General features: G+C 46.9%; 5 protein-coding genes across 5 annotated transcripts; 1 reads left to right on the top strand and 4 right to left on the bottom strand.

Annotated features, from left to right (window-relative positions):
- Nucleotides 1-293: 293 nt before the first annotated feature.
- MetRS-m (Methionyl-tRNA synthetase, mitochondrial) lies at nt 294-9,421 on the bottom strand. The gene is made up of 6 exons (XM_064694620.1): nt 9,224-9,421; nt 8,876-9,156; nt 8,390-8,812; nt 8,042-8,306; nt 1,011-1,208; nt 294-825 (listed from the first exon to the last, which is right to left on the bottom strand). Exons 1-6 carry the CDS (start codon nt 9,315-9,317, stop codon nt 362-364), a joined length of 1,725 nt encoding a protein of 574 aa, XP_064550690.1. The 5' UTR covers nt 9,318-9,421; the 3' UTR covers nt 294-361.
- Nucleotides 9,422-9,939: 518 nt separating this feature from the next.
- On the bottom strand, nt 9,940-10,809 carry LOC135436569 (uncharacterized). Its single transcript, XM_064694204.1, has one exon. It carries the CDS (start codon nt 10,751-10,753, stop codon nt 9,947-9,949), a length of 807 nt encoding a protein of 268 aa, XP_064550274.1. The 5' UTR covers nt 10,754-10,809; the 3' UTR covers nt 9,940-9,946.
- Nucleotides 10,810-11,536: 727 nt separating this feature from the next.
- LOC135436567 (glycine, alanine and asparagine-rich protein-like) lies at nt 11,537-12,542 on the bottom strand. The gene is made up of 2 exons (XM_064694203.1): nt 12,526-12,542; nt 11,537-12,472 (listed from the first exon to the last, which is right to left on the bottom strand). The coding sequence occupies exon 2, from the start codon at nt 12,420-12,422 to the stop codon at nt 11,589-11,591; it is 834 nt and encodes a 277-aa protein (XP_064550273.1). The 5' UTR covers nt 12,423-12,472; nt 12,526-12,542; the 3' UTR covers nt 11,537-11,588.
- Nucleotides 12,543-12,775: 233 nt separating this feature from the next.
- Nucleotides 12,776-13,692, bottom strand: LOC135437011 (uncharacterized). The gene is made up of 2 exons (XM_064694813.1): nt 13,539-13,692; nt 12,776-13,486 (listed from the first exon to the last, which is right to left on the bottom strand). Exons 1-2 carry the CDS (start codon nt 13,614-13,616, stop codon nt 12,776-12,778), a joined length of 789 nt encoding a protein of 262 aa, XP_064550883.1. The 5' UTR covers nt 13,617-13,692.
- On the top strand, nt 13,692-14,598 carry LOC135436570 (uncharacterized). Its single transcript, XM_064694205.1, has one exon. The coding sequence runs from the start codon at nt 13,719-13,721 to the stop codon at nt 14,517-14,519; it is 801 nt and encodes a 266-aa protein (XP_064550275.1). The 5' UTR covers nt 13,692-13,718; the 3' UTR covers nt 14,520-14,598.
- The last annotated feature ends 56 nt before the right edge of the window (nt 14,599-14,654 follow it).

The following is a 14,654-nucleotide window of genomic DNA, read 5'->3' as shown; positions in this document are numbered from 1 at the left end:
AATAACAAAATATGGCCGCTGATATGCGGCCGGAATGCGAGTTGCGAGACAGATCCTTGTATCGGGCTAGGCAATTCCGCTCTTGGCGCATAATTAAGTGGATTTTAATGAGCGTCGGGCCAGCGGAGCGCTTGGTAAGCGCCACTGAATAGAATGGGCCCAGTTGTGTGCTGCTTGGATTTTGATTTGTGGCCACTTGGGTGGGCTATTTAGATTAAGCATACGCAGCGTGCCACAAAACCCAATTCATAAATGTCACAATGCGCAGCCAAATGAAAATATTCAGTGGAGAGTTAAGAGTTGAGTAACTACTCGAGTTTGGCTACAGTTTATTACGTTAGCTACGTGCCAGCCCGGACAGTCAAGACATTCCCGTTGTTGTCTTGCGCTCCTTCTTCGATTTGGTGCGCTTGACGTGCGACAGAGACTGCTGCTCTGCTGGTTTATTCTGCTGTTCCACAATGCGCTGGAATAAGTGTGCACTGCTCTGCTCATCCAGCTGGCGATTCTTGCTGGCCGTGGCCGTGGCGAAGCTCTCCTGCAAATGACGCCAGCTGCGCTGCGAAGTGGGCACGTTTAGCTTATCGAGCAGGCGGCTGGTCAGCTGCGGCATCATTGGCTGCAACACAATGCCGCAAAGCCGCAACGCGTCCATTGTCATCGCGATTATTGTCTGAAGGCGTGGTGCATTCGGTGCGCTGCCGCCAGCCTTCAGCTCCCAGGGCTTGGCGCACTCAAAGAAATTGTTGGCCGCATGCAGCGCTGCAATGGCCGTGTCCGCCACCAAGTGGAAGTGATTGCCCTCGTAGTGCTGTTCACAGCGCCCTGTGAATGCAAATGGAAATAGAGGGCATTACTTTTCAGCTCTCTGGCTGGCCGCACTGGCAAGTGCACTTTTCGCATAGTTATTGCCCGGAAGTGTGCTTGCTAGCGACATGAAGGCTACAAACTCCACTTAGCCACCTCGGAGCTGTTGCTAAAATATTCAAATGACAAGCTCGCTAGCTTACCCGCCAGCTGCAGCAGCGCCTCCTGCAACCGCTTGGCAGCATCCACTTCGTGCAGCAGTTGTGGCAAGTGGTCGACATGCGGCTCCGGATAAATCTGCTGTGGATTCAGCGACTTGGCACAGGCGCGCGACAACAAATTGCCCAAAGTGTCCGCCAGCTCCGAGTTTAATATGCGCAGCGCCTTCACATGACTAAAATCTGCAACGGCCCAAAAATGTTAACCAGGTTAAAAAAAATACTACAACTAGAGGTAAAAAGGCTTCTAAACGCCTGCTCATTAGAGCACATCACGGCTTAGGGGGAAACATGGCGTATGAGTGATGTCACTTTATCGTCAGCTAGCTAAGCTGCAATGGCAACCATTTTGTTTCTAACTGCCAGCCACATGGGCTCCAGCTCTACTGATTGTCCATTAAGGGGATTAGAACAACACAAATGTCAAAACAAACAAGTTAGCGTGCTCTAGTCGGGAGTACCCGACTATTGGATACCCTAAACCAGGAGCCCTACTCTGATTCTGTGCATACTGTAGGAGAGACTTTAGCTCTATATGCTCCAAGCTGTGCTTGATATGATATCGATTCTTATCGATTTCTTCGAAACAGGACTACATATCGATGATTTGCACGAATTTGCCATTGGGAAGCAATTTTCTAGCTGTTATACCCTCTGATATCGGACAGACGGACATGGTTAAATCGACATGGCTATTTATGCTAACCAAGAATATATAACATATGGGGTCGAGTATGCCTGCTTCTGCCTGTTACATATGTACATTTGTACGAAACCCCTTTTACTCATTTTTAATGGGTTTAGGGTATAATATACGCTGTCTGCTCTATTCAAAGGTTGTTCGCCAGATAAACTCACGCTAAAGTAAATGCGACAAGGGAAACAAATACGAATGCCAGAACAAATCCGAGTGACTAAACGAAAGGGTCGCCACAGACTGCATACATTTTTCTATACAGCAGCGAGTTTACAACTATAAACATAAAATTGTTGTTGCCACAGTTTCGTTTGAAAATCGCATTTACAAAAAATCTGTTACAAATATTTTAAGTCGCTTAGTGGAGCAATGTATTTAAGCCGTGTAAACCCTGTGTACAGCGCGCCCGACATACCCTATACCTTAAATGTAAGTGGGTATATGCATGGCTGAAACCTGTACTTAAAAGTATTTTGGGGGTGCAAAATAAGTGTCGGACATTATTTGATTTATAAATAGAATCAATCATGTTTAAAAAACCATTGACAGAGCGTGAACTTGATATCAGTATGGGAGATCTAGACAAGTTGATATGCTGTACAACAAATAATGTGTGCATTTTTGTACCTATGTAGCTCCTAGCATTAGGTCAGATATTTCGTTAAGCGGACATGTCTAGATTAACTCAGCTTTTCATGCTTTTGAATATATGGCATTATTTATAAGGCATATGTTCTTTAGGATATAAATATATATTTGCACAGCTTTTATTTATCCGTTTTGCCCACTATCTTTCTACTTATTTAAAACCATTTATAGTAAAAGATAATCATAGGGTATCCGCTCTTCGATCACTAACTACTAGATACAGTTGAAATGCCTTGTCGAGCGAGATAAACACTAAAGGCAATACTAAATAGATAAATAGACATTCATAAACAATGTGTACATTTACAGCTGAAAATATAGGCATAGGGTATCCACTCTTCGATCAGTCGATACTAGATACAGTTGATACGCTTTTCCGGACGGCTGAAACATTAAAGGCAATGCCAAATAAATAAATGGACAACCATTAGCAATGTGGGTGCAATGTTTACCTTTAACAAATGCACAATGCGCCCAGCAAAAGCGAGAATAATAGTTACGGATCATTGCGCTGGACATAATTACGGGCATCATTATCTGGACAAATGCGTCCAAACCGCTTATGCAGTCCAGTCCAGTATTAATTTATCTGCGTGTGGAGCAGGCAAGAGCTGCAGCAGGAGCAAGTGGCGACTGTTTCGATTTGGATCAACTGACAAATCTGAGTTTAGCAAGCAACGTTAATTGAAAAGACAGTAAAAACTCGCCTAACGGACACAAACTTTGGACGGACACGCCTCTTGGGCGGACTACCCCTCTTCTCTCAAACTATTGTGAAACATGTCATATCCATTTCGCCTCTTTTTGCCGCACACATCTCAAACATTACGCAACGAGAGTTTTCGCTCAAAGGAGTTTTCACTGTAGACGCCATGAAATTTGATTTCCATGCAGCAAACGAGTCGCAAACCCAATAATGACCACCAATCAATGCTGGCCGATAGAATATTTTGGCCATTTCTGGTGCAACAAATGGGCTGCTGTCATTGCAGCAACCGTTGTTATAGGTAATTAAAAATTTGGCGCATTCGCCGCAGCTGTTGCATGCAATCAATTTCACAAATGTGTGCTTTTTGATTGGCGGTTGCTTTTTGATATAAAATAAATTCCTGAGCTAATTAGTTGCGACCATTGCAAGTCATCGCGTCGATTCCGGCTAGAAGAATGCGTGCAGTGCACCGCACTGAAAGCTGCCGCCGCCGACTACAACAAGAATTGCACTTGTTATTCAAATATGCATAAAATTTGATGTGGTTTCGCAGTTCAGGGATTTGCAGGTTTCCATGCCAAGAACTTGAGCACAGCACCGGAAGGTGAGCAGATGTCGTGTGCTCGAATGCATATGCATGCGCATTACACCAACACGGGTGTGCGTGTGTGTGTGTGTGTGTGTGTGTGCGTGTGTAGCCATGAGTTTTGGCTGCAGCTGCCAAATGTGTGGCCTGCTTCTGTGCGCTCCACATCATTAATGCAATTGTATTGTCGCTGCTGGTGCACAACTTTTTGCAGCGAAGTCAAGTTGCCAACCTACTGAATTTGAATGCCAAAAAGTATCGTGAGTGTGCACATACACGTTTATACACACACGCATATAAATATGTACACAACGAGGCTCTTGTTGCGGAACAAATGAATATGTTGAAGCACAATGCGAAGGACTTGAGGATACCCTATATGAAGTGAGCTAGGGGGGAACATGGTTACTTTCCCTTTCTCAGTCTGACGCGTATAACGTTTACGTTTTTAAATTATTAAGCAATTTACATATATGTATCTCTCTCTCACACCCTCGCTCTCTCTCTCTCTCTCTATTTTCCTCGGTTTACATATTTTTTGACATCTCAATTTTGTAGAATTCATTGTACTGTACCTTTAAATTAACTATGTATATTGTGCAGGAACACGTATTCTCTCTCTCATTGAATTGTTTTGGACTTACTTTCAGAGTATGTATTATTTTTCATATAGATTCATATAGATACTTAAATATAAACAGATATACTTTGAATGCTTGCTCAGATTCCCTCCTCTCTCTCCTTTTTCTATCTTTCTCACTCTCGCTTTAACGCTCACAAATATTCGGTTATTCAATTCTTTTTTGTGTTGGATACTGCATCGTTTAACTGGCAACACACATATATACATATATACCGATCTATTTTTAACTTTCGCTCTTCATGTCATGTTCGCAAGCGTTTAACCAGCTGCGCTGCTGCTGCATTTGGTTTATTATAGTCAGGCATGCCCTCCGACACGCCGATTGTTAGAAATTTATGCAATTTACTCAAACGAGTGTTGAATGGAATTTCCAGAGGAGCAGCAGCATTTGATTTTCTATGCAAGAGCAGTGAGTTTTTGGATTGTAAATTACATTCGGTGTAAATCAATTTCAAATGTCAATGCGAAATGGACTTAAGCCTCAGTCGACCCATTTGGCTGGGAATTATGGCAACTGGCGTTGGCTTTTAATGCGAAAATCGCGAAATGCACAAGACCCGTAACACGTGTCGCCTCAGCCATTGCAATCGCAATGAAAAACCTAATCGCAATCTGGCCAACTCGGCTGGCCGGGCCATGTTGCTTTTAACTGCTTACGTGTGCAGCTACAAATCGCAGCTCTCTGTTGCTGGCTCCGACAGGTAGGAAGGGCACTTAAGTCCTTGGGGGCAGGTGCAGGCAGTGGCAGGTGAAACAGCACACGCCGCAACTTTCGTAATTTCAACAATGTGTTGCACATGTTGCACAAGTGCACGTGACTGCCGCACAAGACAGCGACGGGCGCTAAGACATATGCTTGTCCATTTTTTATTGCCATAACCAAAAATATTAATTCGGAATGTAGCACATTCGTTAATTTTCCGACTTTTGCCTTAATGACTTGTCGCACTTGACGCTTGTCTTTTCCTGGTACTGTTCGCTGCAGCTGCGGCATCTGCCCCGAAATGCCGCAATGTGTGTCTGCATGTGCCTCTTGCAAATTACATTACAGTCAAAGTGTTGCAGCAACACTCTCCCGAAACTCTGTGGCAAGTATGCCGCGGGCGCTGAGGCAGCGTCAGCCTGACAAGTGTCGCCGTCAAATATTTTAGCAGTTTTACATGCAGAGACGCTCCGAGCGAGTCAGACAGCAGCTGGCTTTAAGCTCAGGCACGGCGAGAGGATGTGGGTTATTTCTTGAGGACATTTAACTTTAAATGTTTGTTTTTATAAAAAGAGTCTTCGTGTGGAGTGCCCTACAAAACATATCATCCTAATTGCAAGCATAATAATATATCGTTTAAAAGATAGTGCTCAATTTAAAATATCCCCCAGGCGACACTTATGCTTAGCTCCCGGGTGAAGCGCTTTAACCCCTCTTCTAGTTGTCAGCCAAAACCCTAGAAGTGTCGCAATTGGACCGAAGATATTGCCAACTTATAATAAATCCCCGTTTTGGCTTCAGGGTAAAATGTGGCGCGGATTAGCGATAGGCAAAGAAGATTGAAAACATTTAATGACTTGCCCTTAGCGCTAATGCGGCAAGTTAAACAGAAACATTAAAATTATGGCTGGAAGTTGGGACAGCAGCTGGCAATGTGCACATATGAATGCGATTAATTTATAAGCTGTCCCCACACACACACACAATTTAAGGGCTGGCAGGTCCTTGAAACCGCGCATCCTTATGAAAGTGCTTGATGCTTAACTGCTGACTAACGCCTTTGGGGAATCACATCAGTTTAGCTGAGCTGAACTGAGCTCCATTTATTTGCGCGTATTCTTTGCTGCAATTCTATAAAGCTTCTGTAGCACTTCGTCAGCAGTCGCCCGGACACTTTGGCCAAATGCAGTTACCCTGTCACAGCAGCAGCCGGACAGCTTTGACAGCGGCGGACGGAAGTGAGCCGGCGGCGAATGCAGCAACTGTCGTGACAGAATTTCAATATCAAATTGTTGCCAATGAAAAGTTGTGCACTTAATGATGTTGCCCCTAATGCCGCTGATTGCGGCGCTGTTGACGGTTGTCGTCGGTCCTCATAAAAACGCGCTCAAATGCTGTTAGCTGATGGAACCGGATGTCGTCCATCAGCAGCGCCGTCGGGAATAAGCGTTCGCCATGCAAAACTTATTGCAATTTGATGGAAATGTTTGCCTCATTGGCCGCGAGCTGAATGTCACATAAAGCGATTATACGTGGGTTTGGCGCAAAGCTTCAGCAGTTCTCTGAAATCATATAGTCAATATCCAATTACTTTCAACACAAAAAAAAAAAAAGAACAGCTCAACATTGCATAATTGAATATTGTGCGAACTGCGCAGTTGCCGATTTTTTTCACTCGCAAATTTCCTGCCTTTCTTTTTAATATGCACAATATTAACGAAACACGCGCAAAATGCAATAAAAAATGCAATTAAATTAGCCGCAAGGCAACAGGCCAAACAACAAAAACTGGGAAAAAAGAAGAAAATCAACCCAGACCTGAAACCCATCAACCAAAAACTGTTGAGGCAAATTGAATAAAGGTGAGGGCGTGGCCAGGGCTGAAACTTAACTGAAACGCAAAGTCGGTAATAATTGAAAATAAAATTTAAATTCCTTCCAAACAGAAGCTCGCAGGCCGTTAAGATTGCGAATCGGCGGCGTTCATTTATGCAAATTGAATTTCGAAAAGGTTATGGAATCAATCAAATCGCATCAAATGTGGGCGTGACAAGCAACAGCAGCAACAACAACAATTAGAAGAACAACAACAAAAACAAACAAGGCTCAAATTGATTTTAATGACTTCTGGGCGTGCGTCGAGGCGTGTTAATTGCTTTTGCCAAAATAATGTGAGTGTATCTGACGGCCAAAGAAGGGTGTCCATCAGCCTGGTTGCAAACAAAACAATTGGAATTAGTTTCTTGTCGATGAACAGGCTCTTACGGAGCTGCCCACAAGCTGATAATAGATTAAGGATCAGCATCAGCTCATTTTGGCTTTAGAATTCATTATTCCAGGCATTGAAACGTGTGATGGCTGCTTTCGACCGCTTCCAAATGACTTTTACGGCTGACAGAGAACTAACAATTAAAGAGCAACTGGGGCTGGAGGACGACAAACGTCAAACGACAAACTAATCATATCTGGCTGAAACTTGCATAAGCTTTGAAACTTGGGGCAGACACAGACCCCGGCACAAGTGGGGCCCCTTGCCTCGGGCTCCAGCCAGCGGTGCTCTTATGCAAATGCGCAAATCTTAAGCCAAGTTCAAGATACAAAAACTTTGCGAGCAAATAAACAAAAGTCGGTTTGGCAGCAACAGCAGCAGCGGCAGCCCCTGCACCAGACCAAAAGTTTTTTCCTTGCTTTGGCATCAAATTGAAATGCAAATTCAACTAAGGTACGAGCAAAACTAACGAAATCAGCAAAATGACGAAGGAGGTCCATATTTGCATACACAGAGATATATGTATGCATGTAGATGTGTTGCTGGTGCCCAGCCCAGCCCAGACCACCCCGCCCCACCCCAGTCTAGTGGGAGCTGGCCAGCAGGGTTGACTGCTCCATCAACAGCTGCGCTTGCTGATACAATGAAGTAAGCTCTTGTAGTTACCGCAGGCTGCTTTTTGTCATTCTGTCTGACATATTGCGAGCTCAGCAGCCGCAAAGAACAAAAGGTTCTCAGTTCTCTTAGCTGGGATTACTTACTGCCATCGCTGTGTGCCACGCCCTCGCGCAACAGAAAGTAACGCAGACCCTCCATGGTATACTGTTGGGCTGCCTGCACGGGATCAACAACATTGTGCTTGCTTTTGGACATCTTCTGACCATCCACTGTCCAGTGCGAGTGCACGTGCAGCTGTTGCGGCGGCGCCAGGCCAGCGGCCAGCAAAAAGGCGGGCCAATAAATGCCGTGGAATTTAAGTATGTCCTTGCCAATGATTTGCTGTGCAGGCGGCCAATCGGCCTGATACTACAAAGGCACACAAAGATCAAGTGGAAGAGAGAAGATTAACTTTAAGGGTGACTGCAAACTGGTGGCCTTCCGTTGCATACCTGTTCATTGGGATAGCCAAGGGAGCTGAGATAGTTAATCAGAGCATCTAGCCAGACGTAGACCGTTTGGGTGTCATCATTTGGTACGGGTATGGCCCAATGCACTCGGTTAGCGGGCCGGGAAACGGACACGTCGGGCAGCGGCTCGCTCAGCGTATCGAGCAGAATCTTTTGAAACTTGGCTGGGCGTATGCTTGCCTCCTGCTTAACCCAATGACGCACATCGTCTTGGAATTGGGTCAAGCGAAACATGTAATTCGTTTCCTCGGTCCACTCCACTGGATGACCCGATTCCAATGAGTAGCGTGTGCCACTGGTCGCGTCAAGGCGCAGCTGTGACTCAGTCAGAAAGGTTTCATCCGATACGCAGTACCAGCCGCTGTAGGCCGCCGAATAGATATGGCCCCGCGACTGTAATCTGTGCTGTGGAGGTTATAAGCTGATCAGTGGACCTAATGCAATCAATGGGCAGCCTTGTTAACTAACACAGAAATGTGCCACGGCCTGTTTGTGTCGCTGCTCGGTGGTGCGTATGAAATCATCGTGTTCTATCCCCGCCGCCCTAAACACATCACGATAACGCGCCGACACCTCATCGCAGTACTGGCCCACGGGCACCTTGTGCGCAGCTGCCGCCTGTTGAATCTTTGTGCCGTGCTCATCCGTGCCTGTGCAGAGACGTACCTTGCGGTCCGGATATCGCAGTCGCTGGTATCGGCAATGCGCATCAGCTATAACCGCCGAGTAGAGATGCCCAATGTGTGGAGCTGAGCAAAAGAATTCTCATCAATTCCAATCGGACTGTTATTTAATACACAAGCCTTTTCTGCCCACCTGCATTAACGTAGAATATTGGTGTTGTCACATAGTGCGAGCTGCTGCAGCGCGCTCCAAGCGTTTGTATGTACTTTACTTTACTAACTAACATTTTAAAGGAACTTTTCTCATATAATTGCGCGCACTTTAAATGTAAATAAAAAAAACAATTTGCCGGCTGCTTTTATAATTCGCAGCTGTTACAACAGTGCTGCCCATTGCTGGCTTAATCAGCTGTTATGTGCCGCCAACTTATGGGCAGCACTGCCACACATGAGCCCAAAATAACGTAAGCGTATGTTTCCTATTTACGCCAGTGTGCAACAAAAATACAATTAACTTAATTTTCTTATGTATTTAATTACAACGCGTACAATTGGACGCAGCACACCAAGCAACTCGTTTCGGTTTAACTGACAATACGAGGCAGGCAAATGTTAACTTACAGTTACTGCTATGCTCGCTGTTAATATTTCCCCATTTGATCAATTGTGCACAAACCCTAGATGGGAAATGTTAGGCAAAATGTAAAATATTAACGGAAATTCAAAGCTCACGATTTCACCATTCCTAACCTCTGTCCTTCATAATTACATAAAATTAAAAACAGTCGCAATGAAAATGAAATGAAAATATAATTATAAATCAGAAGAAAGTGTGATTAATAATCAAAACTGTAACCATGATCGAACCAATAAATAACATAACAAAAATATAAAAAAAAAAAACAATTCAATAGATCTACTTTTTGGCTGCACAAGCGTATTTCGAAGATTTCTTGGCGTGGTGCCATCGACCGATCATTCGACGCGTTCTGGAGGCCTTCTGCTTGGCCTCGACTGCTGCACAGGCGGCCTTGTAGGCGGCTTTCTTGGTCTTCTCAAAGTCCTGCTTGGCCTCCGTAAGCTGACGATATAGACTCTCCACCCGATTCTTGGCCGCTTCCAGGAGCTGGGTTTTCTCGGCCAGCTCCTGCTGTGCACCATTTGCCACGTTCTCAATGTTGACCAGATTCGCCGTGACAGCGGCCACCAGACGCTTCAGCTGGCCGAGCTGCGCCTGCGATTCCGCTGCCACTTGTGCAGCCGTATTGGCATTGGCCTGTGTGCTCTGCAGGGATGCGGTAATGTCTGCGACGACGGCATCCGCTTCGTTCACTTCCTGATTCAGTTGCTCCACAATTTGCTGTTTGCCCGCGAGCGCTGCCTCTGCGGCACGAGCGGACTGCGCCGCCCGCTCGGCCAGCTCCTGCTTGACCTGGGTGGCAGCTGCCTCTGCGGCGGCCATTTGTGCATCACTGGCAGCCCTCGCCTCCTGCGCCGCCTTCTGTGCAATGTTCGATGCCTTGGTCTTGGGATCGCTTCTCGACAGCATAGTGCTTCCTTGCGATTGTGAGCAGTCCGCTTCGGGGCATCCCGCACTCGAATCCTCGTACAAGCTGGATTTGTCTGCTCCTCTCTCGCCGGATTCGACATAGTTAAGGCTATCCAACCTTCTGATTGCCTGCAGCAATATGAGCAACAGGAGCAACACTTTCCGATGAAGCATATTCCAAGCAATTCAGCTTTGACTCCGTTCAAACACATTTGGACACTCAACGCAACATTGACTATGTTTTCATATTTATTTATTTATTTACGTGATTAATTATTATAAAGAAACAAATAATATAATAACTAAAGGGAGGCAGTGCTAGCTTCGACTCTATGTTTTCATACAATTTGCGTAAATGAGGGCAGGGAAAGGTCACACTTGGGTTAATATATTCCTGATCAACATCGGAGCTTACTCTGGAAAAATATATGTTACACTGACCTTAGCGATAGCTAAAAATCTATTTTATTCCATAGAAGCCATAGAATTGCTTCTTCCAATAGGATTATAGTATACAGACCATAATCCAGTATATAATCCAGTACAAAATCCATATGTTTGGAAGCTTAGTTATTATACACAGCTCTAGATTAAAAAATTCCTTCGAAAAGTGTGAGAATTCGTAAATCGTATGCTTTGTTGTTTTTCATCAGATCGAGTTGAAAATCTTTTCTAGTAATCAAATTATGTTTATATTGTACATGAGTACCTGTTGCCGGCCTATAATATTTATGTTGTGCGAAAATATCTAGTATAAAACCAGTTTTGACTTCGCTTGGAGCTGATCAACTGCCAAGCCGAATCCTACATCAGCTGCCTGCCAGTTGCTGTCCTGGTTAATCCCTTCCGACTGGCTCCTGCAGCTAGTATCTATTGTTAGCTTTCGATCCAAATCAACCTCCCGACGTTGCGACTTAATAGGCACCCAAGCTAGCTTTAATTAGGTTTTACAGCGAGTTTACCTGTATAAAATAAACATATGAGCGTGCATCTTTATTGTCGTATATAATCAAAGAGGACCCTCCTGTGCGGGTCCAGCGGTTCGCCGTCGACTCCTTTGCGCCTTCTGCTTGGCCTCGACCGCCGAGCAGGCTGCCTTGTAGGCGGCCTTTTTGGTCTTCTCGAAGTCCTGCTTGGCCATGGCTAGCTGGCGGGACAGGCTCTCCACGCGATTCTTGGCCGCTTCCAGCAGCTGCGTCTTCTCGGCCAGCTCCTGCTGTGCGCCATTCGAGACGTTCTCGATGTTGGCCAGATTCGCGATGGACGCCTGCACCAGTTGCTTGAGCTTGCCGAGCTGGGTCTTCGCTTCGTTGGCCGCATCATTGGCCGCCACTGCGTTCGCCTGTGTATTCTGTAAGGAGTTACTTACATCCTGAACGACAGCCTCCGCCTCGCGGTGCTCCCCATCCAATTGCTCCATGATTTGCTGTTTTCCCGCCAGAGCTGCCTCTGCCGCACGCGCAGACTGGAGCGCCTTCTCCGCCAGCTGAATTTTGACTTGCGATGCGGCCGCTTCCGCGGCTGCCATTTGTGCATCATTCGCCGCCTTCGCCTCCTGCGCCGCCTTCTGTGCAATGTTCGAGGCTTTGGTCTTGGGATCGCTGCCGCCTAGCGTTGACCCGCCTCCACCGCCACAGCCCTGCTTGGGCTCACAGCCCTCCATGCCGCCGCCGCCGCCGCCGCCTTCTCTTCGGCCAGCTTCCTCGTCCAGCCGCACCACTTCTGGATAGACAACGAGGTGACGTTTGGGGAGAGCTCTACTGACCTTCTCGCGCGGCCTCATGATATAGCTCTGGGATATACAGCCGCAGTTAAGAAGCAGAAATATGGATATATAGAGCATTGTGCCGGCCGTTCTGAATACATTGTTTCAATATGTAAATGTCAAGCGGTCTGAAAGTTAAAACTTTTTTAGAATAGGAATATAATTTCAAATCATAAGCAACCTATTGAGCGGAAGTGATATTGGTAGCCTTTATCCAGATCCTCACCCATCTCCTTTTATCTCTCTCCCTCATGGGGCCAACTGGCTTTTGGGCAGCTCTTGAGCTCTCTAGACTAGTTCGTAGGAAATACTCTGACTGTCATAATCTACATAAAAAATATAAATATATATATTCATGTTGAATGTAATAAATGCATAATTAACATCAGTATAAACAAAACAATCCAATTAAGTTGTTGTTGCCACAGACTTCAGTAGGGGCTCATGCGTCGACTCCTTTGGGCCTTCTGCTTGGCCTCGACTGCGGCGCAGGCTGCTTTGTAGGCGGCCTTCTTGGTCTTGTCGAAGTCCTGTCTGGCCGCCAGCAGCTGGTTGCCCAGGTTGACGACGCGATTCTTGGCCGCTTCCAGCAGCTGCGTCTTCTCGGCCAGCTCCTGTTGCGCACCCATCGAGACGTTCTCAATGTTGGCCAGATTCGTGGTGGCCGCCTGCACCAGCCGCTTGAGGGCGGCCAGTTGGTTGCGCGCCTCGCCGGCGGCGTCGCTGGCGGCAGCTGCATTCGTCTGGGTATTGTGCAGCGAGTTGTTCACCTCCTGGACGACAGCCTCCGCCTCGTGGTGCTCCATCTCCAGCTGCTCAACGATCTGCTGCTTGCCAGCCAGAGCTGCCTCGGCCGCACGTGCTGATTGGAGCGCCTTCTCGGCGAGCTCCACTTTCACCTGCGACGCAGCAGCATCCGCAGCTGCCATTTGTGCGTCATTCGCCGCCTTCGCCTCCTGCGCCGCTTTCTGTGCAATGTTTGAGGCTTTGGCTTTGGGATCGGTATTGCTTAGCGGATTGTTGCAACTGTGGCTTCTGTTGTCCTCACAGCCTTGTCCCTCTCCACCGCCTTCTTTCTTGACGCCTTCCTCGTCCAGCCGCGCCAGATCTGGATAGATATCGAGGTTGCGTTTGCTGTAAACCTGACATTCGACGTTTTATTCAAGCGTGATGAAGTCAAGGCTCTGTACTGACCTTCTCGCGCGGCCGGATGATATAGCTCTGGGATATGCAACCAATATTGAGGAGCAGAAATATGGAAATATAGAGCATTGTGCTGTCCTTTCCGAATTCATTGTTATAATCCGCAACTGTCAAGCGCTTTTCTAAAAGGTTATAAGTCTGAAAGCTAAAACTTTGTTGTGAATACGGAAAATGAAACTATACTTTCAAATCATGTGGTTCATCATATTGTCGTCTGTTACACAAATAGCATTCGCCCGGGACTACTCATCCCGCAGGGATCTGCGGAGAGCGGCGCGACACACGCGCTCCAAGCGCCTGCTGTCCCATGACAGCAAAGTCGCCGACGACAGAGAACATTATCAGGAGGGTGGGGAGAGGAGCGAGACCAGTTGTGGCGCGCCGCGGCCCAAGAGCAAAAGGGTTAACTCCAAATCCCACGGCACCGGCATCGCAATAAAAGCGGCCTTGGAGGCGAAGCAGGCCAATGACGAAATGGCAACTGCGGTGAAGGTGGCATCCGATCGAATCAAGCACGAGTATGCGGACAAGGCGGCGGCAGCTGCCAAGGCGGCGGAGGCAGTGCTGGCCGGGAAGCAGCAGGTGCTCGAGCAGCTGGAGATGGAGGTGCGCGAGGCTGAGATCATTGTGCAAGAGGAGACGCAAGAGCTGAGCTCAGCGGAGGCCAACAGCCAGCTGGCACTCAAAGCACATCGACAGGCCCAGGAGGAGATGAAGCTGCTCGTCGCCGCCCTAAAGCTGTCCAGAGAGAACCTCGAAAGCGCCGAGCAGGTCTCCGCGGCCTGCCAGCAGTCCCTGATAGATAAGACCAGCCTTCTGGATGCCGCCCAGAAACGCGTTGGCGTCCTGCTCCGCCAGCTGAGCGAAGCCCGCAACGACTTCGCCATGACCAAGAAGGCTGCCTACAGGGCATTGTGTGCGTCCAACGAGGCCAAGCAACGGGTTGATCGCGTCCCAGGCTGTTCTAAGTAGAGAATAGTGTATCAACATGTTTTTATTTCCTTAATCCACATTCATTTACATATATATAAATATATTTTTTACTAATCGATACTTAAATAAGAATCAATTTCAACGTTTGCACTGAAAAGGGTAACAGGTACAAAC

The sequence above is a fragment of the Drosophila montana genome, unplaced genomic scaffold, assembly GCF_035044405.1.
Source record: "Drosophila montana isolate Dmon_TW-CO22-7 unplaced genomic scaffold, ASM3504440v1 contig_3733_1, whole genome shotgun sequence".
Taxonomy (NCBI): Eukaryota; Metazoa; Arthropoda; class Insecta; order Diptera; family Drosophilidae; genus Drosophila; species Drosophila montana.
Note: the sequence above shows the minus strand (reverse complement) of the source record. Positions and strands in the feature narration are given on the sequence as shown.

Coding starts and splice junctions, on each gene's coding strand:
- MetRS-m (XM_064694620.1), bottom strand. CDS start 9,317: ATGTTAGTTAGTAAAGTAAAGTACATACAAACGCTTGGAGCGCGCTGC. Junction 9,157..9,223: donor AATATTCTACGTTAATGCAG/GTGGGCAGAAAA, acceptor TCTTTTGCTCAG/CTCCACACATTGGGCATCTC. Junction 8,813..8,875: donor AGGCCGTGGCACATTTCTGT/GTTAGTTAACAA, acceptor TAACCTCCACAG/CACAGATTACAGTCGCGGGG.
- LOC135436569 (XM_064694204.1), bottom strand. CDS start 10,753: ATGCTTCATCGGAAAGTGTTGCTCCTGTTGCTCATATTGCTGCAGGCA.
- LOC135436567 (XM_064694203.1), bottom strand. CDS start 12,422: ATGCTCTATATATCCATATTTCTGCTTCTTAACTGCGGCTGTATATCC.
- LOC135437011 (XM_064694813.1), bottom strand. CDS start 13,616: ATGCTCTATATTTCCATATTTCTGCTCCTCAATATTGGTTGCATATCC. Junction 13,487..13,538: donor TCATCCGGCCGCGCGAGAAG/GTCAGTACAGAG, acceptor GTCGAATGTCAG/GTTTACAGCAAACGCAACCT.
- LOC135436570 (XM_064694205.1), top strand. CDS start 13,719: ATGAAACTATACTTTCAAATCATGTGGTTCATCATATTGTCGTCTGTT.